The sequence below is a fragment of the Pseudophryne corroboree genome, chromosome 5 (genome assembly GCF_028390025.1).
Source record: "Pseudophryne corroboree isolate aPseCor3 chromosome 5, aPseCor3.hap2, whole genome shotgun sequence".
NCBI classification, from domain to species: domain Eukaryota; kingdom Metazoa; phylum Chordata; class Amphibia; order Anura; family Myobatrachidae; genus Pseudophryne; species Pseudophryne corroboree.
Genome location: NC_086448.1, coordinates 395081448 through 395105634, shown reverse-complemented (window position 1 = coordinate 395105634; position 24187 = coordinate 395081448). Strand labels below are relative to the sequence as shown.

Below are 24187 nucleotides of genomic sequence, written 5' to 3'. Positions count from 1 at the left end.
ATTCAGGCTAGCAAGGGAGCTACATCTAAACAATACCATTGAATTTGGAAAAAGTATGTGTCTTGGTGTGAATCCAAGAAGTTTCCAACGGTGGAGTTTCAACTGGGACGGTTTCTATTTCTGTAGGCTGGTGTGGATGTGGGCCTACGTTTGGGCTCCATAAAAGTCCAGATTTCGTCCTTGTCCATTTTCTTCCAGAAACAATTTGCTGTCCTCCCTGAGTTTCAGACATTCTTGAAAAGGGTTCTGCACATCCAACCATCCTTTGTGCCTCCTGCGGGATCTTAATGTGGTGCTGCAGTTCCTGCAATCGGATTGGTTCGAACCTTTGCAGGAGGTGGACGTCAAGTTTCTTACTTGGAAGGCAGTTACTCTGTTGGCTTTGGCATCTGCTAGACGTGTGTCAGAATTGGGGGCATTGTCATGCAAGAGCCCCTGTTTGATTTTCCATGAAGATACGGCTGAGCTCAGAATGCGTCAGCAGTTTCTTCCAAAGGTTGTGTCAACTTTTCATATCAACCAACCTATTGTGGTTCCAGTGGCTACTGACTCAATTACCTCAAAGTCCTTGGATGTGGTGAGGGCTTTGAAAATTTATGTGAAAAGAACTTCTCGTCACAGGAAGTCAGACGCTTTATTTGTACTTTATGATCCCAACAAGGTTGGGTGTCTTGCTTCTAAGCAGACAATTTCTCGTTGGATTAGGTTCACTATCCAGCATGCTTATTCTATGGCAGGCTTGCCGTGGCCAAAATCTGTTAAGGCGCACTCTACTCGTAAAGTGGGTTCTTCCTGGGCATCTGCATGGGGGGGTGTCTTATCTTTACAGCTTTGCCAAATAGCTACTTGGTCTGGGTTGAACATGTTTGCTAAGTTACACAAGTTCGATACTTTGGCCTCTGAGGACCTAAAGTTTGGTCAGTCTGTTCTGCAGAAACCTCAGCACTCTCCCTCCCGTACTGGGAGATTTGGTACATCCCCATGGTACTAAATGGACCCCAGCATCCTCTAGAACATAAGAGTAAATAGGATTTTAATTACCTACCGGTAAATCTTTTTCTCGTAGTCCGTAGAAGATGCTGGGCGCCCGCCCAGTGCTTCGTATTCCTGCTGTGTTGCTTGGTTCAGTATTGTTGTTTTAGCCGTTCCAAGTTGGTTAGCTTGGCTTTCCTTTTTCTTATGTGTGAGCTGGTGTGAATCTCACCACTATCTGTGTATTTCCTTCTCTCAAAATATGTCCGTCTCCTCAGGCACAGTTTCTAGACTGGGTCTGGTAGGAGGGGCACAGAGGGAGGGGCCAGCTCACACTATTAAACTCTTAAAGTGGCAGTGGCTCCCAAAGGACCCATCTTTACCCCATGGAACTAAATGGACCCCAGCATCCTCTACGGACTACGAGAAAAGTATTTACCTGTAATTAAAATCCTATTTTTTTACTGTATTTTTTATTACTGTATGTTCTATGTGTATTGAAAATGTTATTAAAAAATACTTTAATGTCAACCTTTTGGTTTGATGTTGATTTAGTACCTTCGAGCCCCTTTTATATTACAACTACTTTGTATGCCTTTTCTTTATTTTATTAGTGAATTAATGTGTTTCCCAGAGAAATTCCTCCCTAGTGTTACAGGACATGGAAACATGTCATGGACATGAAGTGAACAAATAATTATATAAAGTGCATCTGCATCTGGGTTAGTATGTTGATAGTCAATTTAGTCTTTTATAGAGAAACTAAAACGTTCCACGGGTGCACTTTGTGTTACCAATTCCGTAGATAATGATCGGCGGCAGTGCAGACCTAGGTGTGGTGTGTCAAGGTCCAGTATTGGTTCCAGCGATGAATGATTTTCAGCTATATGCAGTTATGGTGGCCAATACCGGGATCGTGATCCCGGGATTTAGGGCCAAAAATGGCCGGGATTCAATCCCAGGATTGGAAGCTCCAATCCCGGGGATTGAGGGATCAGCGTTGAGCTTCCACAGGATGCTCAGATGCTGCCCGGCTCCCTTCTTCCGGCTGCCCAGCGCAGCGTGAGAGGTCACGCTGCACCATCAGCTGCTGCAGGGAGCCGCCAGGAGAGATCACAGGTTGTTCCCCCACCCGCCCGCCCCGGTATATGGTGAGTTATGTGGGCGGGGCGGGATGGGGTGAGGAGGTGGCCACATAGCTAAAAGCCAATCCCGAAATTCCGGCATTGGCCGTTTTTTAATCCCGATACCCGGGATTAAAAAATGGCATGGGATTGTCTTCCCTATATGCAGTGCTGTTTAAGATAAGAGAACCACCCCCACCTACATAAGGGTACCATTAGCAGCATTCTTCATTCAAGAGGCACCTATTTGCCAAATAACTGAACCATCGGTCCCATAGTTCCCGGACGGGACTGCAATTGAATTGTGTTTTTACTAACCTAGCATACATTACGCTTTTACTTTGTGCTGTTCCAGTTATAGTTTTTCTTTGGGCTGCCTCCACTATACAGATGATTACCCTGTATGCCTGGTAGCATTTTATTTGTAATCTTTAATTTTATATTTTAGTGACTATAATAGCTCCTACTTGGTTTCATATCTTTTATTAGTTTAGGTTAGTTTGTGTTGCTGTTTTACGGCATAAAATGTTATTGCAAGTGGGGAGTTTACAAATTGTTGAAACAAGTTTCTTTATGCATTTTAATGTTTAAAGGGGATCCAGTCTGAAGATCGACAGTGTCTAGATCGACAATGTTTAGGTCGACAGGGTTTCTAGGTCGACATGTTAAAAGGTCGACGTGAGTTTTTCACTTTTTTTTCTTTTTTTTAAACTTTTTGATACTTAACGATCCACGTGGACTACGACTGGAACGGTAACCTTGCCTGAAGCATGACGAGCGAAGTGAGCCATACTAGGGGACACGGTGCACTAATTGGGCTTCCCGGTCACTGTACAGAGGAAACGACACCCACATTTAAAAAATATATAATAATGTCGACCTAGAAACCCTGTCGACCTTCAAACCCTGTCGACCTAGTGACTGTCGACCTAAACATTGTCGACCTAATGATCCACACCCGTTTAAAGATCTAAATGAATTCCATGCTTGATATAATACATATGATGACATTCATTAAATTATATTACAATCATTATATGGCATCAGTTGTTTCATTGCATCATTTACAGTATATTCACTGAAGTTTGTATTGTGCAGTACATTCCATCCTGCAGTACACTGACTGCTGTAGAGCTGTTTGCCTGGCAGTTGTAAACATGATGGGGGCTTGCAGATAAAAAATCCTAGCTATGCAGCTCTGCTGCTGTACATGAATATTGGTAATTTCGTACTTGTAGCAACAATATGTAAATGCACTTGCGAGTTTGCAAATATTACTTTGAGGTGGCTATTACTACAGAGGTGTGGCTATTTAGCATGTGCATGTTTGCATAAACAATTGCACATTTCCCTTTATGGCATGTTCTTTTCCCGAATGTCCCATGCCCCTGTTTCCTGATACTCCTATTCTGCTTGCTCTGGTGGGGATATTGCACATTACTAAGTTGCATGTGGTCTTGGTGCAATTTAGTATGTGCAATTTTTTCACATGAGTGTATGCACGAGGGCCTACCTGTAACTTCCATCTTTTTTTGTTTTTGAGTGTGGTTTAGCGGTCCTATTGTTATTTTACCGACATTCATTAGTCCGACAGTGCTTGTCAGACACTGGAGGTTTCCCGTCAAATATTAGTTAGACATTAATCATACTTCGACATAGATAAGTTAGACAATGTAATTAATCAGACATATAAAAGATTGACAGTGTATACACAGACAAAAAAAAAGTCTGACATTTATCCATCAGATACGTATTATATAGACACTGTTGATGGCCGACATTGAATACGTAGACACCTGGGACCCCCGTCCACCCGCAATTACTATTTAGAGCTAAGGGTGCAGGTGTGTACCCGGCGACATGTCTGTGTGTAGGAGGGTAGTGTTAGGGAAATGAAAATCTCAGAAGTCTATGAAATCGATATATGGGCCCCTGTCCTAATAATCTGTCGGTCTTTGCGTGTTGGTATTATTTGATTCTGTTATATGTATGTATTGTCGGTCATTTAGCTGTCTATGTATGGGCTGTCAGTCTTTTACGTGTCTGTCTTATTGGGGTCTGGGTTATGTATTGTCGGTCATTTAGCTGTCTATGTATACGCTGTCGGACTTATACGTGACGGTCTTCTTGAAGTCTGTTATATGTATTGTCTGTCATTTCGCTGTCTATGTATGTGCTGTCTGCATTTTGGGATTGTCTATTTAATTGATGTCTGGTAAATTACATTTTGGTCTCTTTTACTGTCTATGTATGCACTGTCGGCCTTTTGCGTGTCGGTCTAATGCACGTCTGACGTGTGCTCTGACGGTCTTTTATGTGTCTGTGTATATGCTGTCGGTCTGTTGTGGTTCGGATAATTGTCTGATGATGACGTGTCAGTCTGTTTTGTTGACGATGTATGCGCTGTTGGTTTTGGGGTTGTGGATGTGACTGTTGTCTGACTTATGATCTGTCGGCCTTTGTTCTGTAGGGCTGTTGGCCTTGTCTGTGTTTCCATTATCTATATATTACCTTTGTCTGAGTTTTATCTGTCGCTGTTTCACCACTGTCTGACTGGTGTCTGTCTGTCTTCTGTTGTCGGTCTTTTTGCTGTCTGCATTCTTCCGGTCAGCGTATCATCCGGATCCCTTTGTTTTTGTGCTTTTTGTTTTTTTTTGTTCTTGTTTTGAATATTGACAGTCCATATCACTTTGCACCATTTCTTTTCAGCTACTGTTTTAATTGCAGATTTTGCATAGCTGGCTTATGCGCTACTTTTATTAGAAAATTATCACTCCAATGATTAGAATTGTATACTGTTTGTGTGGTGTAAGGGGGTTATTGCTTTGCTTAAGCTACTGTGCGTGTTCCAATTTAATAACATATAAATGTTACTATATATATACATTGTTGCTTTATCATTATTTTAACATTTCTCTGACGTCCTAGTGGATGCTGGGAACTCCATAAGGACCATGGGGAATAGCGGCTCCGCAGGAGACTGGGCACATCTAAAGAAAGCTTTAGGACTACCTGGTGTGCACTGGCTCCTCCCACTATGACCCTCCTCCAGACCTCAGTTAGATTTCTGTGCCCGGCCGAGCTGGATGCACACTAGGGGCTCTCCTGAGCTCCTAGAAAGAAAGTATAGTTTAGGTTTTTTATTTTACAGTGAGACCTGCTGGCAACAGGCTCACTGCAACGAGGGACTAAGGGGAGAAGAAGCGAACCTACCTAACTGGTGGTAGCTTGGGCTTCTTAGGCTACTGGACACCATTAGCTCCAGAGGGATCGCACACAGGACCCGACCTCGTCATCCGGTCCCGGAGCCGCGCCGCCGTCCCCCTTACAGAGCCAGAAGCAAGAAGTGTCCGGAAAATCGGCGGCTGAAGACTTCTGTCTTCTCCAAGGTAGCACACAGCACTGCAGCTGTGCGCCATTGCTCCTCATGCACACCACACACTCCGGTCACTGATGGGTGCAGGGCGCTGGGGGGGGGGGGGGGGGGGGGCGCGCCCTGAGCAGCAATATTAACACCTTGGCTGGCAAAACTGACACCATATATAGCCCTAGAGGTTATATAGGTGTAAATTACCCCTGCCAGATTTACACAAACAGCGGGAGAAAGCCCACCGAAAAAGGGGCGGGGCTATCTCCCTCAGCACACTGGCGCCATTTTCTCTTTACAGTGCAGCTGGAAGACAGCTCCCCAGGCTCTCCCCTGTAGTTTCAGGCTCAAAGGGTTAAAAAGAGAGGGGGGCACTAAATTTAGGCGCAATATTGTTTATACAAGCAGCTATTGGGGAAAATTCACTCAGTTATAGTGTTAATCCCTACATTATATAGCGCTCTGGTGTGTGCTGGCATACTCTCTCTCTGTCTCCCCAAAGGGCTTTGTGGGGTCCTGTCCTCAGTCAGAGCATTCCCTGTGTGTGTGCGGTGTGTCGGTACGGCTGTGTCGACATGTTTGATGAGGAGGCTTATGTGAGGCGGAGCAGATGCCGATGAAATGTGATGTCGCCCCCTGTGGGGCCGACACCAGAGTGGATGGATAGGTGGAAGGTATTAACCGACAGTGTCAACTCCTTATATAAAAGGCTGGATGACGTAACAGCTGTGGGACAGCCGGCTTCTCAGCCCGTGCCTGCCCAGGCGTCTCAAAGGCCATCAGGCACAGATGCCGACACGGAGTCTGACTCCAGTGTCGACGAGGTTGAGACATATACACAATCCACTAGGAACATCCGTTGCATGATCCCGGCAATAAAAAATGTGTTACACATTCTGACATTAACCCAAGTACCACTAAAAAAGGGTTTTATGTTTGGGGAGAAAAAGCAGGCAGTTCCCCCATCAGATGAGTGAATGAAGTGTGTGAAAAAGCGTGGGTTCCCCCGATAAGAAAGTCATTTCTAAAAAGTTACGGATGGCGTACCCTTTCCCGCCAGACGATAGGTTACGCTGGGAGTTTTCTCCTAGGGTGGATAAGGCGCTCACACGTTTGTCAAAAAAGGTGACACTGCCGTCTTAGGATACGGCCACTTTGAAGGTACCTGTTGATAAAAAGCAGGAGGCTATCCTGAAGTCTGTATTTACACACTCAGGTACTAGACTGAGACCTGCAATTGCCTCAGCATGGATAGTGCTGCTGCAGCGTGGTCTGTGACCCTGTCAGACAGGGATACTATTTGGACTAACATAAGAGCATATTAAAGACGTCGTCTTATATATGAGGGATGCACAGAGGGATATTTTGCCGGCTGGCATCCAGAATTAATGCAATGTCCATTCTGCCAGGAGGTTATTAGAGAGGTTTCCTCACAGCCTAGGAAATCACTGTATTATCAGGTACAGTCCTTTCGGCTTCAGAAAAGCAAGCGGGTCAAAGGCGCTTCCTTTCTGCACAGAGACAAGGGAAGAGGGAAAAAGCTGCACCAGTCAGCCAGTTCCCAGGATCAAAATTCTTCCCCTGCTTCCTCTGAGTCCACCGCATGACGCGGGGGCTCCACAGGTGTAGCCAGGTGCGGTGGGGGCGCGTCTCGAGAACTTCAGCGTCCAGTGGGCTCGTCCACAGGTGGATCCCTGGGTTCTGCATGTAGTATCACAGGGATACAAGCTGGAGTTCGAGGCGACTCCCTCTCGCCATTACCTCAAATCAGCAAGCTGTACTTCCAGCAGGTGAAAATCAGGGTACCCCTCCTTCAGCAAGGCCGGGGTTACTATTCCACAATGTTGTGGTACCGAAACCAGACGGTTCGGTGAAACCCATTCTAAAATTGAAATCCTTGAACACTTATATACGAAGGTTCAAGTTTAAAATAAAATCGCTCAGGGCGGTTATTGCAAGCCTGGACGAGGGAGATTACATGGTATCTCTGGACATCAAGGATGCTTACCTGCATGTCCCCGTTTACCATCCACACCAGGAGTACCTCAGTTTTGTGGTACAGGTTGTCATTACCAATTCCAGACGTTGCCGTTCGGTCTGTCCACGGCACCGAGAGTATTTACCAAGGTAATGGCTGAAATGATGATACTCCTTGAAAAAAAGGGAGTTTTTAATTATCCCGTAATTGGACGATCTCCTGATAAAGGCGAGGTCCAAGGAGCAGTTATTGGTAGGGGTAGCACTATCTCGGGTAGTGCTACAACAGCACAGCTGGTTCCTACTACACGTCTACTGTTCCTGGGGATGGTTCTGGACACAGACCAGAAAAAAGTGTTTCTCCCGGAGGAGAAAGCTGAGGAGCTGTCATCTCTAGTCAGAGGCCTCCTAAAACCAAAACAGGGGTCGGTGCATCACTGCACGCGAGTCCTGGGAAAAATGGTAGCTTCCTACGAAGCAATCCCATTCGGCAGGTTCCATGCAAGAACTTTTCAGTGGGACCTGTTGGACAAGTGGTCCGGATCGCATCTTCAGATGCATCGGCTGATAACCCTGTCTCCAAGGACCAGGGTGTCTCTGCTGTGGTGGCTGCAGAGTGCCCATCTTCTAGAGGGCCGCAGATTCGGCATACAGGACTGGGTCCTGGTGACCACGGATGCCAGCCTTCGAGGCTGGGGGGCAGTCACAAAGGGAAGAAACTTCCAGGGACTTTGGTCAAACCAGGAGATTTCCCTACACATAAATATTCTGGAACTAAGGGCCATTTACAATGCCCTAAGTCAAGCAAGACTCCTGCTTCAAAACCAGCCGGTACTGATTCAGTCAGACAACATCACGGCAGTCGCCCATGTAAATCGACAGGGCGGCACAAGAAGCAGGATGGCGATGGCAGAAGCCACAAGGATTCTCCGATGGGCGGAAAATAATGTGTTAACACTGTCAGCAGTGTTCATTCCCGGAGTGGATAACTGGGAAGCAGATTTTCTCAGCAGACACGACCTCCACCCGGGAGAGTGGGGACTTCATCCAGAAGTCTTCCAAGTGATTGTACACCATTGGGAAAGGCCACAGGTGGACATGATGGCGTCCCGCCTCAACAAAAAGCTAAAAAGATATTGCGCCAGGTCAAGGGACCCTCAGGCGATAGCTGTGGACGCTCTGGTAACACCGTGGGTGTACCAGTCGGTGTATGTGTTCCCTCCTCTGCCTCTCATACCCAAGGTACTGAGAATAATAAGAAGGAGAGGAGTAAGAACTATACTCGTGGTTCCGGATTGGCCAAGAAGAGCTTGGTACCCAGAACTTTAAGAAATGATCTCAGAGGACCATGGCCTCTGCCGCTCAGACAGGACCTGCTGCAGCAGGGGCCCTGTCTGTTCCAAGACTTACCGCAGCTGCGCTTGACGGCATGGCGGTTGAACACCGGATCCTAAAGGAAAAAGGCATTCCGGAGATTAAGGCTAGGAAAGATGTGACCGCAAACCATTATCACCGCATTGGCGAAAATAAAAAGCGTGATGTAAGGCCAGGAAGGCCCTAACAGAGGAATTTCAGCTGGGTCGATTTCTGCACTTCCTACAGTCAGGAGTAACTATGGGCCTAAAATTGGGTTCCATTAGGGTCCAGATTTCGGTTCTGTCGATTTTCTTCCAGAAAGAACTGACTTCACTACCTGAAGTTCAGACATTGTAAAGGGAGTGCTGCATATCCTTTTGTGCCTCCAGTGGCACCTTGGGATCTCAACGTGGTGTTGAGTTTTCCTAAAATCACATTGTCTTGAGCCACTTAAAACCGCGGATCTGAAATATCTCACATGGAAAGTGGTCATGTTATTGGCCTTGGCTTCGGCCAAGCGTGTATCAGAATTGGCGGCTTTGTCATGTAAAAGCCCTTATCTGATTTTCCATATGGATAGGGCAGAATTGAGGACTCGTCCCCAGTTTCTCCCTAAGGTGGTATCAGCCTTTCACTTGAACCAACCTATTGTAGTGCCTGCGGCTACTAGGGACTTGGAGGATTCCAAGTTACTGGACGTAGTCAGGGCCTTGAAAATTTATCTTTCCAGGACGGCTGGAGTCAGGAACACTGACTCGCTATTTATCCTGTATGCACCCAACAAACTGGGTGCTCCTGCTTCTAAGCAGACTATTGCTCGCTGTATTTGTAGCACAATTCAGCTGGCGCATTTTGGGGCTGGACTGCCGCATCCTATATCAGTAAAGCTCATTCCACGGGGAAAGTGGGCTCGTCTTGGGCGGCTGCCCGAGGGATCTCGGTTTTACAACTTTGCCGAGCTGCTACTTGGTCAGGGGCAAACACGTTTGCTAAATTCTACAAATTTGATACCCTGGCTGAGGAGGACCTTGAGTTCTCTCATTCGGTGCTGCAGAGTCATCCGCACTCTCCCGCCCGTTTGGGAGCTTTGGTATAATCCCCATGGTCCTTACGGAGTTCCCAGCATCCACTAGGACGTCAGAGAAAATAAGATTTTGCTCACCGGTAAATCTATTTCTCGTAGTCCGTAGTGGATGCTGGGCGCCCATCCCAAGTGCGGATTGTCTGCAATACTTGTATATAGTTATTGCCTAACTAAAGGGTTATTGTTATGAGCCATCTGTTGAGAGGCTCAGTTATGTTTCATACTGTTAACTGGGTATAGTATCACGAGTTATACGGTGTGATTGGTGTGGCTGGTATGAGTCTTACCCGGGATTCAAAATCCTTCCTTATTGTGTCAGCTCTTCCGGGCACAGTATCCTAACTGAGGTCTGGAGGAGGGTCATAGTGGGAGGAGCCAGTGCACACCAGGTAGTCCTAAAGCTTTCTTTAGATGTGCCCAGTCTCCTGCGGAGCCGCTATTCCCCATGGTCCTTACGGAGTTCCCAGCATCCACTACGGACTACGAGAAATAGATTTACCGGTGAGTAAAATCTTATTATTTTCTCCATGCCTGTGTTAAAAAGAATAATTGATGGCTTTTTTTTCCATTACTTGGTTAGAACTGGCAAATGTGCATTTTGGGAAATAATAATATATGTAGTGTTCATTCTAGGTGCAGGGTGCTGATCAGTGGGGAAAGCATATTTATATTTAGAAGAGCAATAATTTGGATGTGATGTATTTCTATGCTACAGTAGCTGTAGTGATGCATCACTTCTGTCATGTTGTCCTCCATATTTTAAATATGTCCTCTCCACTGATCAACATCCTGCATCTAGAATGAACACTATACTGTATATGTATTTTTTTAAATCCATAAACTGTGCTCCTTTTTTTGTGATTGGAATGGTTTGGAGTGATCTAAATATTCTGTTCTTGATTTTTAGGGGTGTATTTGATGCTTCCCTAAAAATGGCTTGCTTCTATGGATTATATACATGGCTTACTCATACAGTCTTCGGGATAAACATTGTGTTTATACCATCTGGTAAGACTTGTCCATTATTTATTTATTTATTTATTTATTTATTAATTAACAGTTTCTTATATAGCGCAGCAAATTCAGTTGCGCTTTACAATTGGAAATAACAATGATATAACAAAACTGGGTAATAACAAGGAGTCATAGAGGTAGAAAGGCCCTGCTCGCAAGCTTACACTCTATAGGGAAATAGGCATGGATACACAAGGATAGGTGCTATCTATTGCATAGTTGTCCGCCAGATTGCAAAGGTTCTTGGTGTGCTGCATGATATGGTCATACAGTAATGGTGAACCGGGGTCGAGAGGAAGGGAAAGTGAAGAATGAGAAGACATGTGAGGATGTGTGTGGACTGTGCAGAGTGGATACAATTTGATAGAAAGGCTTATGAAAGTTATGTGGGTGGTTCTGGAATTTGATATGCTTGCCTAAAGAGGTGATTTTTCAGGGAAGGTTTGGAGACTAGAGGAAAGAGTTATTGTGCGTGGTAGGGCATTCCACAGAGTGGGTGCAGCCCGATGAAAGTCCTGCAATCGTGAGTGGGAATGAGTAATGAGTGTGGATGAGAAACGCAGGTCTTGTGAAGAGCAAAGAGGTCGGATTGGGACATATTTTGAGATAAGCGAAGTGATGTACGTTGATGTAGTTTGGTTAATGGCCTTGTGTGTGAGCAAAAGTATTTTATATTGAATACTGTAGAGTACAGGTAACCAATGGAGGGACTGACAGAGTGGATCTACAGACAATGAACGTCTAGCGAGGAAGATTAGCCCCGCCGATGCATTCATAATGGATTGTAGGGGTGAGAGTCTCGTTTTGGGTAGACCAGTTAGGAGACTATTGCAATAATCAGTGCGAGAGATAATGAGAGCATGGATTAGAGTTTTAGCAGTGTCTTGTGTAAGGTATGGTCGTATTTTGGATATGTTTTTTAGATACATGTAACATGATCTTGAGAAAGATTGAATGTGGGGAACAAAGGACAGATCAGAGTCAAGGATGACACCTAGGCAGCGAGCTTGTGGGGTAGGGTAGATAGTTGAGTTTTCAACAGTGATAGAGATATCAGGTTGGTACCTTCTATTGGCCGGTGGAAATATAATTAACTCAGTCTTTGAAATATTAAGTTTGAGGTGGCGAGATGTCATCCAAGATGAAATGGCAGAAAGGCATTCAGTGACACGGCCCAGTACAGATAGGGACAAGTCAGGGGAGAATAAGTAGATCTGAGTATCATCTGCGTACAGATGATACTGAAATCCAAAAAAGCTTATTAGTTACCAAGACATGAGGTATAGATAGAGAAAAGCAGAGGACCCAAGACTGAGCCTAACGGTACTCCAACTGAAAGAGGTAGCGAAGAGGAGGTAGATTCAGAGAAACGAACACTGAAGGAGCGATTTGATAGGTAGTATAGGAACCAAGAAATACCTAGGGATTGTAGTGTTTGTATGAGAAGAGAGTGGTCAACAGTGTCAAATGCAGCAGATATATCTAGAAGAATAAGTAGTGAGAAATTGCCTTTATACTTTGAAGTGACCAAATCATTAACCACTTTAATCAGTGGTGTCTCTGTGGAGCGTTGGGAACGGAAGCCTGACTGAAGTGGTTCCAATAAATTGTGAGAGTTAAGAAAGTGTGTGAGTCGAGTGTAGGCAAGTCTCTCAAGTAGCTTAGAGAGACCACGTAGCTGAGAGATAGCGCAGTAGTTTGATAGAGTGTTAGGGTCAGAATTTTTTTTTTTTTTTTCAAAATGGGAGTAATCACTACATGCTTGAAGAGTGAAGGAAAAATACCAGTAGAGAGAGAGAGAGAGATTACAGATGTTAGTTAAGGTAGGGATGTGCACCAGAGATAAAGTTTATTTTTTTGTGAGAGTAAAGGATCAAGAGGAGAGGTAGTAGAGAAGCAGGATGAGAAGAGTGATGATACTTCATCTTCATTTGTGGGATCAAATGAAGAGAGAGTGCCAGAGGGTTCAGGTAAAAAACGGAGCAGGTCACTGGCTGCCGAAGAGCATACCATTTCATCTCGGATCTTATCAATCTTCTCCTTGAAGTAGGATGCAAGATCATGTGCCTTGATAGTGGCTGGTGGGGTAGGTGAGGGAGGATTCAGAAGTGATTTCAATGTATTAAAGAGTCATTTGGGGTTAGAGGTTTGAGCAGAGATAAGAGTTTGGAGATATGTTTGTTTGGAAGTGTCCAGGGCATTTCTAGAAGAGTGGTAGGCAGTCTTATATGTAAGAAAGTCACTTGAAATACGAGATTTACGCCACCGACGTTCATGTTTACGTGTGCGTTTTTGTAGTTGTCTTGTTAATTTGGAGTTCCATGGTTGACATCTAGGCATACGTGGAGTGTGATGGGTAGCTGGAGCCACTTCATCAAGGGCTAGTTCTAGAGTCTCGTTCAGGTGTGATACAGCCATCTCAGGAGAAGTGAATGCAGAAATAGGTGAAAGCAGTTGTTGGAGTGAAGTGGAAAGTTCTTGAAGAGTAATTGTGTTAATATTTCTGCTGGTTTGAGGAGGATTGGAGGAGTTCAGCAACACAGAGTTTGAATTAACGGAGGAGAGCATGCATGTTATAAGGTTGTGATCTGAGAGGGGGAAATGAGTATTTGTGAGTTCAGAGACGGAGCATAGTCTGGTGAATACTAGATCAAGGCAGTGGCCGTTCTGATGAGTAGAGGAGTCAGTTCATTGGGAGAGGCCAAGAGAGGAGGTTAGAGAGAGTAGTTTGGTGGCGTGAGCAGCAGATTTTGGACAATTAATAGCAATATTGAAATCACCCATGATAATGGTGGAGATGTCAGAGGATAGAAAGTGAAGGAGCCAGGCAGAAAAATCTTCCAGAAATTGTTTGGGATGCCCATGTGGGCGGTAGATAGCTGCAACACGCAGAGAGAAAGGAGAGTAAACCCTAATGAAATGTACTTCAAATGATGTAAATGTGAGTGATGGAACATGTGGTAGAACAGTGTATGCGAAAGATTGGGAAATTAAAAGTCCAGCTCCTCCTCCTTTATAGTTACCAGGCCTGGAAGTGTGTGCAAAGTGGAGACCACCATGTGCCAGTGCTGTAGGGAAGGCTGTGTCTGATTGTGTGAGCCAGGTTTCTGTTATTGCCAGCAGATTGAAGTTGTTAGATATGAAGAGGTCATGGATGGATGTTAATTTGTTACAAACAGAGCGTGCATTCCATAAGGCACATTTTAGTGATCTGGAGGGTGATGGAAGACATGTGATGTTGATGAGGTTAGCTGGATTTCTATGTTGCTGTGAATGTGAGCGATGCAAGTGGCTGGGTCCTGGATTTGGTGAAATGTCACCAGCTATCAGAAGCAGAAGAGAGAGATAAATGTGGGTGTCAGAGGTTTGTGAAAGTTTTTTTTATGGTGAGAGGTTGTAGAAGTTATTGTCAATGAGTATAGGGAAGTAAAAAGCTCATGAGTGTTAATAAGAGGGGAGTTTATAATTGAGGGGGCAACATGTACAGAGGGGTGAGTTGCTGTGGGAGACTGAATGATGCAATGGTCTTTATGAATAGAACATGAAGAGCAATGCAGAAAATCAATTTGTGGTACGTAGTTCGTTTGAGATTAAACCAGAGTTATCTAGGCTGAAGGGCCCTACAGACACAGTGATACGCCGCCGAGCTGCCCGACCACCGATACGGCAGACGAGCGACCTGGCGGCGGGGGGGCAGTGACGGGGGGGAGTTAAGTTTCTTCACTCCGCCCGTCACACGGCTCCATACAAGTGCAGGCAAATATGGATGAGATCGTCCATATTGGCCTGCATGCACAGCCGACGGGGCACCAGCGATGAACGAGCGCGGGGCTGTGCCTCGTTCATCGCTGGTGCCTCCACACTGAAAGATATGAATGGCATCTCGTTCATTAATATCTTTCAGTAACATTGCCAAGTGTGTAGGGCCTATTAGAGTGTAAGGTTTCACTTGTTAGAGTTAAATGTTCAGGTGCATATTTACTCGTGTTGTTCCGCTGTATGTTAACTGAGCATTGTAGAGCAAAATGATAAACCGGTACGTGCAATCACATGCAAATCAAAATGTAACTGGTTTTAGACAAAATTGGTTGCATTCTGTTTTTAGAGGTCATGAGGATTATAGTTGGAAAGCTATATACATACGCTGAAATGCACACATGATTTTGATTGTAAATGAAAGGAAGGGTGGTTGTTGTTTTTTTTGCAACGTTGGTGGGATGTTTTCCGTCTGTTTTCGTCCTGGCAAGTCCTGGATAAGTCTATATTGTAATATTTTCTTAACCCTTTTAAAACAACCCTGTTCAGCCTAGCATCTTTCCTTATGAATGGTAAGTATCCATGTGTGTCTGGTAATTGCAAGCAAGCCCTAACACCCCACCCCCAGTTACAGAGCATACCATAAAACTCAACTAAAACAAACAGTGAGATAGGAGTTTACAAACTATTTTAAAGTTGCAATAAAGTATCGTCCTAGAATACAATATAGCTTATGATATACAAATTGACAGTGTAGATTACCTATTATAATAACAATATCACTGCAACATGTCTGAATATGTTCCTTTATAAATATGAAGCATTTAATCTGCTTGTAATGATGTTTGCATTGCTCTCCTAGTGTGGTAAAGGGTGTGTAATTCTGGGTTCTTCAACTCTGCTCAGAAACTTAAAATGATTATTCTATTTGTACAGCCGTTTCCGAAAGTGCAGTGTCAACCCGAAATACATACTGTAGAACACGACAGTGATAGCGCCGAGCCGAAAAAAAAGTGGGTCCCAGGGACCCGTCACTTTTAAAAATTGGGGTCCCACCTATCCTTTTCTGGATCCCATTGGAATTAAGGTTCTTTTTAATCTGATTAATGATTCAAATATAAAAATACAGACTTGATTTGGAGAGTACAAAAATAATGGGTGGGGGGTGGGGGAGTGACAATGCAGCTGGGCTGTGTAGCATACAGGATATTCTGCACCAGAGCTGTAACTAGACATTTTGGTGCCTTTGTGGCAGAAAGTGAATAGATGCTCCCACTCCCATGCCCAAAAACACTTCGTCGCACATCAAAAATGTAGGGGTGTAGGGAAGGTGCATGGCCACATAATAGTGCCAATTCACATTACACCACACAGTAATGCCGCTTATACACATTGCACCAGGTAGAACCTCATATACACACTGCGCCAGGTAGAGCACGTTATACATATATACATATTGCACGTTGTACAGTTTGTGCCAGGTAGAGTCCGTTATACACATTGCACCAGGGAGAGCGCGCTATACACATTGCACCAGGTAGAGCGCATTATATACAGTGCACCAGGTAGAGAGCACTTAGACACATTGCAGCCACCACCTCAGACCCCCAGTCGTCGTCCCCAGACACAGTGATCGCGGGTGTTGGTGGGGGAGTGTGGTGTCCACAGTGATTGCACTGGAAGGGGGTGCCCACAGTCATCACAAGTGTCAGTGGGATGCTGAGTGGAGGAGTGATGACTGACACGTAGTGCAGCAGCTCTGGTCCTGCTCCTGCTCTGATGCTGCAGCAATGGCCAATGACAGGTCAGTCCATCTGAGCCCAGTGTGACAGATTGTAGGAGCCCGCTCACATCTAAAAACCCACACCCCAGCATATACAAAGCAACCAGCTCTCACGTCTCCCCCCACACAACACATACACAGTCACTGGCACGGATGCTCCCCCTTCCCTGCAGCACATACATAGCCACCAGCTCTCACCCCTGACTTCCCCTGCTGAAACAGCACATACAGTCATCAGCGCCCCTTCCCCCTGCAGCACATATTGTCTCCAGCACAATCCCCCTTCCCTCCCTCCTGCACATAAACCCCCCCTCTGCCCAAGGCATATACAGCCACCAGTGCACCTTCTCCCCGCAGCACTTATTGTCTCCAGCGCAATCCCCCCCCCCCCTCCCCCCACATTTACCACAGTTACTAGTGCTCCTCCCCACAGCACATACAGTCACCAGTGCCTCTTCTCCCTGCAGCACAGTCGGGTACAGGCTTACCCGAAGCAGCACATACACATACCTGCCAGCCATTGGATCCCCCATAAATGCATCCACAGCAGAGACGCACCGTCTTCCGCAGGGTCCCTGGGAGTCTCGCATGCTGTTCCAGGGAGCTGCGTCATCATGTGACCAGGAGAGGAGCTGTAAGGCTCCACCGCCTCTATTTAAAGCCAGGATACAGACCCCCCCATTTTTTAAAAGTGAGTCCCCGGACTTCAGAAGTGGGTAAAATACACGCTATAGCGCGTTTTTGCGATCACTGTGATAGTTGGTAAAGGTATATTTAAATTAACATAAGTCGTTCAATAGGAACAGATCTGTAGGTGACATGAGCAAGGCTCCAAACACAAGTGAACAGATCATGAAGAGATTTAGGGGTCTATTTACTAAGCCTTGGCTGGAGATAAAGTGGACGAGATAAAGTACCAACCAACCATCTCCACCCAAGGCTTAGTAAATAGACCCCTTACTTTTTTACAATGAAAATAAATTCACAGAATAAAGCGTTAGTGCAAAAAGGTGCACACAGAAATCTATGGGGATCACAGGGATGCAGTTAATTTTCCAGCTGTCAGGATCCCAGCGGTCAGTATAACGATGCTGGAATCCCAGCGCACAGAGGCTATTCCCACTCGTGGGTGTCCACGACACCCATAGAGTTGGAATAGAACCTGTGGCGAGTGCAGCGAGCACGCATGGGGACTCTTTGCTCTTGTCCCGATGCCATCATACTGGCAGCCGGGATACCATTGTCGGTATACTGATGGCCGGCAAAGCATACTGATCCCACAACACAGTAGTTAGCATGGCTACCTCACATCATGGAGACATGAGTTCCATTTTAGGGGCTCAGTCAGTGTGGAATTTGTGTCTTCTCATTTGCATGGATTTCCTGTGGGTGCGACATACTTCTACCACAGTAAATTACATACTGGTAGGTGATTTAGCTACTAAGAAATGTATCTGTGGTGTGTACTGTGTGCTTGTTTATGCTAATTTGGTAGAGAAATTTGACTTCCGTAAGCTCCACTGTGGTAGGGATTGATGAAAATAATGCAACATTCTCTGTAAAAGTACTGCGGAATATGTCTGCACTATACAAAAAAAGGTTAATAATTATAATAGCTAGCATTTTCCCACAGCTTTGCTGTTATTGCTCAGCAGATCTAATTTGCAAAGACAGTAGTGGCATCTAATATTGTGATGTATATTTTATATTGTAGTCATTGATCACAAAATGTCTTTGTAAACAGTATTTGCAGTTTTTGCTTCAAGATATTAACATAAAAAGATGCTTGGGCATGAGCAAGCCACGTAAAGCTGTCAGTGGGAGAAGCAGCTGGTCCTGAGATCCAAGCATGCAGCCTAGGACCGTTTATACCTGCTACTTGTTGATCGTCATGGCAAATTAGACGCTTACAGGAAATTGTAGGCGCTTGAATTGAAAAGGAAAAGGGGTAGATGTGATATAAACACAGTCTCACCTGTGCCACATCCCGTTTAAAATCTCTGCCTCAATTAGCTTCCTCTAAAAATACAAATAAAATATATTTTTTTAAAGTTTCTTTTTAAACATCGAAAACATCGGTTGGGAACATTGAGACCATCGGAACAACGGTAACATTGCGACCATCACTTTTTTACCTTTTTGAGCCCGAAGCCACAGGTACACACAGGTGGGGTGGGGTGGGGGGGTGAAAGAGGAATCATGCCGTGCTGACCAGTCAGCAATGATCGGCAGCACAGCAACACTGTGGGGAGGGTTCAGGGAGGCAGAGGGACCTTCTGGTTTCTCTGACAGCAGCAGCTGGGGGACGTTTCCCTTCCCTGCCACTGCTAGCACTGTTTATCTGCAATGGAGCTGCCTCAGATGAGCGCAACCAGTCAAGCATGCACTCCCGGTGTTGCTAGGTGATCCGTCCGCCTAGTCACGCCGGTAGTGCACAGAGACACTCCCATTCTGAGCATTTCTGTCCGGGCGCGCAGACAGAGATGATCTCCATTCAAGTGAATGAGGCGTGTCTCCATTGCAGTTGCGCCTAGTCACAGACGGAGCCACGACTAGCGTGGCTCCATCTGTATAGTAATTTTGGACTTGAGGAGCATGCACATGCTGAATGTCAAGTGTCTGGTTTTATTTTTAATGTTCCTCTGCCTGATGTCACATCAAGATCATACATATAGTACATCACCTATTGCCCTTCCTAAGCGACGTCGTTTACCATATCGACTAGTGTATACGCTGCCCAACGACTAACAATGTGCAGCTCTGCGGATCGGCCTTGCGTGCAGCTCAATTTGGACTGTCATAGAAAAGCTGCATGCCCGGCCGCAGCGTAACGTCACTGAGCGATATCGTTTGCGTATCACTCAGTGTGTAAGCACTGCCGACGACCGCCCTGACAGGGAAGGGAACACACTAGGCAATGTCGCTCATAGAGCACATTGCCTAGTGTGTACCCACCCTTACAGTTTTATTATATATATATATATATATATATATATATATAGATACCAAGCGTTGGGTCCACACTCACGTTTTAGGATTTCTGCTGGGGTGCCGTCCAAAACTGGAGACCTATTGGGAGTCACCAGTACAATACACAGGCAAGGAATGGGAGCACTCACCAGTCTTCGTTTAAGCAGAGTTTTAATTTACAATTTCATACCAGACAGAGTAGTATCGACGTTTGTCCAAGTGAGGACCGAAACGTTGATACTACTCTGTCTGGTATGAAATTGTAAATTAAAACTCTGCTTAAACGAAGACTGGTGAGTGCTCCCATTCCTTGCCTGTATATATATATATATAGAGATAGATAGATAAATAATTTTATAATATCCACTTGTATAGTAATAACATTTACATGATGAAATAAAATGAAAATAATAAAAACAAAATAATAGAAACAAATGGGGAAAATATAGTACTTTTCCTTCACTTTAAGGTCACTGTCTGCTTTCTCAGTACTATAGGGCTTTCTAAAACAATATTGGCTCAACTCACAAGCCAGCACATATCACAGTCATATCACTGTAAAAAAAAAAATAGATGCAGTCTTTAATGTGTATGATTCCTTATAGGAAAAGAAAACTGCAATTGTGTTGTCAAGCTCCTACACAGAGCTTGAGTAGTATATACTGTACATTTACTCCTGTCCCTATGGGTGGTGAACTCAAGTTAGTTTAGGTGTGGATAGTAACTATGATAAGGTTGTTTATTTGTGACCATTGTCTATTTTTACCTTTCTAAAGCCCATTAAGTATATTCAGGTATGCTACATATGAAAGTTTATAGGTATTCTGTTTTAAACCACTCCTGAATATGGTTGGATTAAAGACTATGTAAGGCTACAGTAAATTAATGTATATTAAAAACTATGTGCTACAGCTCTAAATATTTTTGTATGTAATAGTAACCGAGCCAGCATAATATTTACTTTACCTCACTTGTTTAGCTAAATGAATAAAAAATAAACAGTAGAACACTTCAAATGCTGAATTGTATTCTTCTGCTTGACATAAAATGCATGCTTTACTGAAGGTGTATACACTCTGCTGTTTAATACGTAATTTTCACAGCAATTCCATTGTACTGTAGTAAATGTATAATGAAAGATGCCACATTTATAAATCTGTTTGTACCTGTGCCTTTTAGCTCTTGCAGCAATTCTTGGAGCAGTGCCATTTCTGGGGACATATTGGGCTGCAATACCTGCTGTTCTGGACCTATGGTTTTCCCAAGGTGCAAGTTGCAAAGCTGTGTTACTTCTTCTGTGTCATCTGTTGCCAACTTACTGTGTAGACACAGCAATCTACTCTGATATATCCGGGTAAGTTTGTAATAAAAAATGAATCTTGTGCAAAAAGTCAGTTCTTAGTAATGCTCTATTTAAGTTTAAAAATGCATTCGTGTGGTGAGAGGGGTGGTCTCTTACTTGAATTGTCCACATTATGATATCCTCCTCACAATGAATTAAAGACTATTAGACAAAGAACATGAGAACATGCATTTTGCAAAGCAAGAGAAAGAAATGGTTGAATTGCGCTTTGAATCTTTAGCAAGTGGAAGAATTAAAAGAATATGTAAAGGTACATCAGAGTGATGCAGAGTTCACATAAGTACTGAATGTATCATAAAGGTCTCCATAAAATGTGGTTATATTGAAACATGACCAGGAAACCAGGTGGCTGCAATAGGAAATAACACAAATGTATCAATGCTGCAGTAAGTGAACTGTCAACATATTAAATTAGACAGCAGCTGAATGAACTGATTATTGTAACAGTAACCACTGGGAGAGTATGTGTAGGAGTAAATGCTGAGAAGTTTACTACTACTGGACAGACAACTGATAGATATATAGCTATAGTGAAAACATATGGCACAACACGATAAAAGATATTACTGGGACATTCTCACTATGAATACCTAGCATCTCATTACATCAATAGCTGTACTATACAGTGGTAATCAATTATACGTTAAATGATCGGAATGCATGGGGGTCATTTTATATTTATTTTCGGACTGTCATATCCTTGAATTTTCTGACATCTCCTAATGAGACTAATAAAAGATATTAAGCCTAAAGTTGTCCTGATATAGGGAAGTGTGCACTCTAACAGAACACATTCCTGGTCTATACAGACTAGTATTATATTATAAGTGGGGCTGCCGTACCCCGGAGGGAAACAGTATCCTCTATATATATTTTTAGTCTGTTATAATAGGACCAGGAAAAATCTGCAACATACGTGGGCGGATAGCTAAAATTGGGATTGCTATATCCCACACCATCATCACTGGGACTGACTTGTCCCCTTAGCAACTTTCCCCTATATGCAACAGGACTAAGTAATTCCCACCTATATGCATGGTTGAATTATCCACTGTGATCTATGGTAGAGTGTAGGTGATATCTGTGTTACGTAAAAGTCCACCTCAACCCATTCCTATTTGGGACTATATACATTAGGAATCTAGAGTGGTAACAGTCGGTGACGTAGAAAATTAAAGTAACCCCCACATTTGAGTAAATCCATGTACTTATACCTACTTGTACTCACAGTCTATACAAGTGGAGTGAGTTTCCGGGAGATATTTTTGCTGAGTAGAAGGTAAAAGGGTGAACTACCAATATTAATTGCGACAGTCGATATATAATTGATTTAAAATAATATAAGTGATCGATATGTGGGAACATTGGAATAGGTATAACAATTCTATCATTATTAGACACAGGTAATACACGCGGACACATTTTTTAACTCTTTATTTACATCTTTCAATCTAATAGGATTCACATACATGTTAGTTTGTCTGATTTTAACTCTTATGTTTTACTGCAGTCTGGGTCGTATAAACAATATTTCTCTAACGTCCTAAGTGGATGCTGGGGACTCCGTAAGGACCATGGGGAATAGCGGCTCCGCAGGAGACTGGGCACATCTAAAGAAAGCTTTAGGACTAACTGGTGTGCACTGACTCCTCCCCCTATGACCCTCTTCCAAGCCTCAGTTAGATTTCTGTGCCCGACGAGAAGGGTGCACACTAGGGGCTCTCCTGAGCTTCTTAGTGAAAGTTTTAGTTTAGGTTTGTTATTTTCAGTGAGACCTGCTGGCAACAGGCTCACTGCATCGAGGGACTAAGGGGAGAAGAAGCGAACTCACCTGCGTGCAGAGTGGATTGGGCTTCTTGGCTACTGGACATTAGCTCCAGAGGGACGATCACAGGCCCAGCCTGGATGGGTCCCGGAACCGCGCCGCCGGCCCCCTTACAGAGCCAGAAGAGCGAAGAGGTCCGGAAAAATCGGCGGCAGAAGACGTTCCTGTCTTCAATAAGGTAGCGCACAGCACTGCAGCTGTGCGCCATTGCTCTCAGCACACTTCATACTCCGGTCACTGAGGGTGCAGGGCGCTGGGGGGGGCGCCCTGAGATGCAATAAAACATGATAAAAATACCTTACATGGCAAAAAATACATCACATATAGCTCCTGGGCTATATGGATGCATTTAACCCCTGCCAGAATATACAGAAAAACGGGAGATAAGGCCGCCGAAAAGGGGGCGGAGCCTATCTCATCAGCACACTGGCGCCATTTTCCCTCACAGCTCAGTTGGAGGAAAGCTCCCTGGCTCTTCCCTGCAGTCACTACACTACAGAAAGGGTTAAAAAAAGAGAGGGGGGCACTAATTAGGCGCAGTATTAAAACATACAGCAGCTATAAGGGGAAAAACACTTATATAAGGTTATCCCTGTATATATATATATATATATATATAGCGCTCTGGTGTGTGCTGGCATACTCTCCCTCTGTCTCCCCAAAGGGCTAGTGGGGTCCTGTCCTCTATCAGAGCATTCCCTGTGTGTGCGCTGTGTGTCGGTACGTTTGTGTCGACATGTATGAGGAGAAAAATGATGTGGAGACGGAGCAGAGTGTCTGTAACAGTGATGTCACCACCTAGGGGGTCGACACCTGAGTGGATGTACTGTTGAAAATTACGTGACAGTGTCAGCACTGTATAAAAAAACAGTGGTTGACATGAGACAGCCGGCTACTCAGCTTGTGCCTGTCCAGACGTCTCATAGGCCGTCAGGGGCTCTAAAGCGCCCGTTACCTCAGATGGCAGATACAGACGCCGACACGGATACTGACTCCTGTGTCGACGGTGAAGAGACAACCGTGATTTCCAGTAGGGCCACACGTTACATGATTGAGACAATGGAAAATGTTTTATACATTTCTGATAATACGAGTACCACCAAAAAGGGGTATTATGTTCGGTGAGGGAAAAACTACCTGTAGTTTTCCTGAATCTGAGAAATAAAATGAGGTGTGTGATGATGCGTGGGTTTCCCCCCGATAACAATTGATAATTTCTTAAAAAGTATTGGCTGTATACCCTTTCCCGCCAGAGGTTAGGGTGCGTTGGGAAACACCCCCTAGGGGGGATAAGGCGCTCACACGCTTGTAAGAACAAGGGCTCTACCCTCTCATGAGATGGCCGCCCTTAAGGATCCTGCTGATAGAAAGCAGGAGGGTATCCAAAAATGTATTCACACACATACTGGTGTTATACTGCGACCAGCAATCGCCTCAGCCTGGAGGTGCAGTGCTGGGTTGGCATGGTCGGATTCCCTGACTGGAAATATTGATATCCTAGATAAGGATAGTATATTATTGCCTATAGAGCATTTAAAAGATGCATTTCTATATATGCATGATGCACAGCGGAATATTTGCCGACTGGCATCAAGT

General features: G+C 44.5%; 1 protein-coding gene across 6 annotated transcripts in view; it reads left to right on the top strand.

Moving 5' to 3' along the window:
* TMEM245 (transmembrane protein 245) overlaps nt 1–24187 on the top strand; it is an 879931-nt gene that overhangs the window by 714463 nt on the left and 141281 nt on the right. For 3 of the 6 annotated variants that reach the window (XM_063922719.1, XM_063922720.1, XM_063922718.1), the window contains 2 exons: nt 10788–10888; nt 20583–20757. In XM_063922719.1, coding sequence (XP_063778789.1) covers nt 10788–10888; nt 20583–20757 — 276 coding nt within the window. Of the gene's footprint in view, nt 1–10787; nt 10889–20582; nt 20758–24187 lie in introns of those variants that run through there. The other 3 variants (XM_063922723.1, XM_063922721.1, XM_063922724.1) reach the window with 2 other exon arrangements.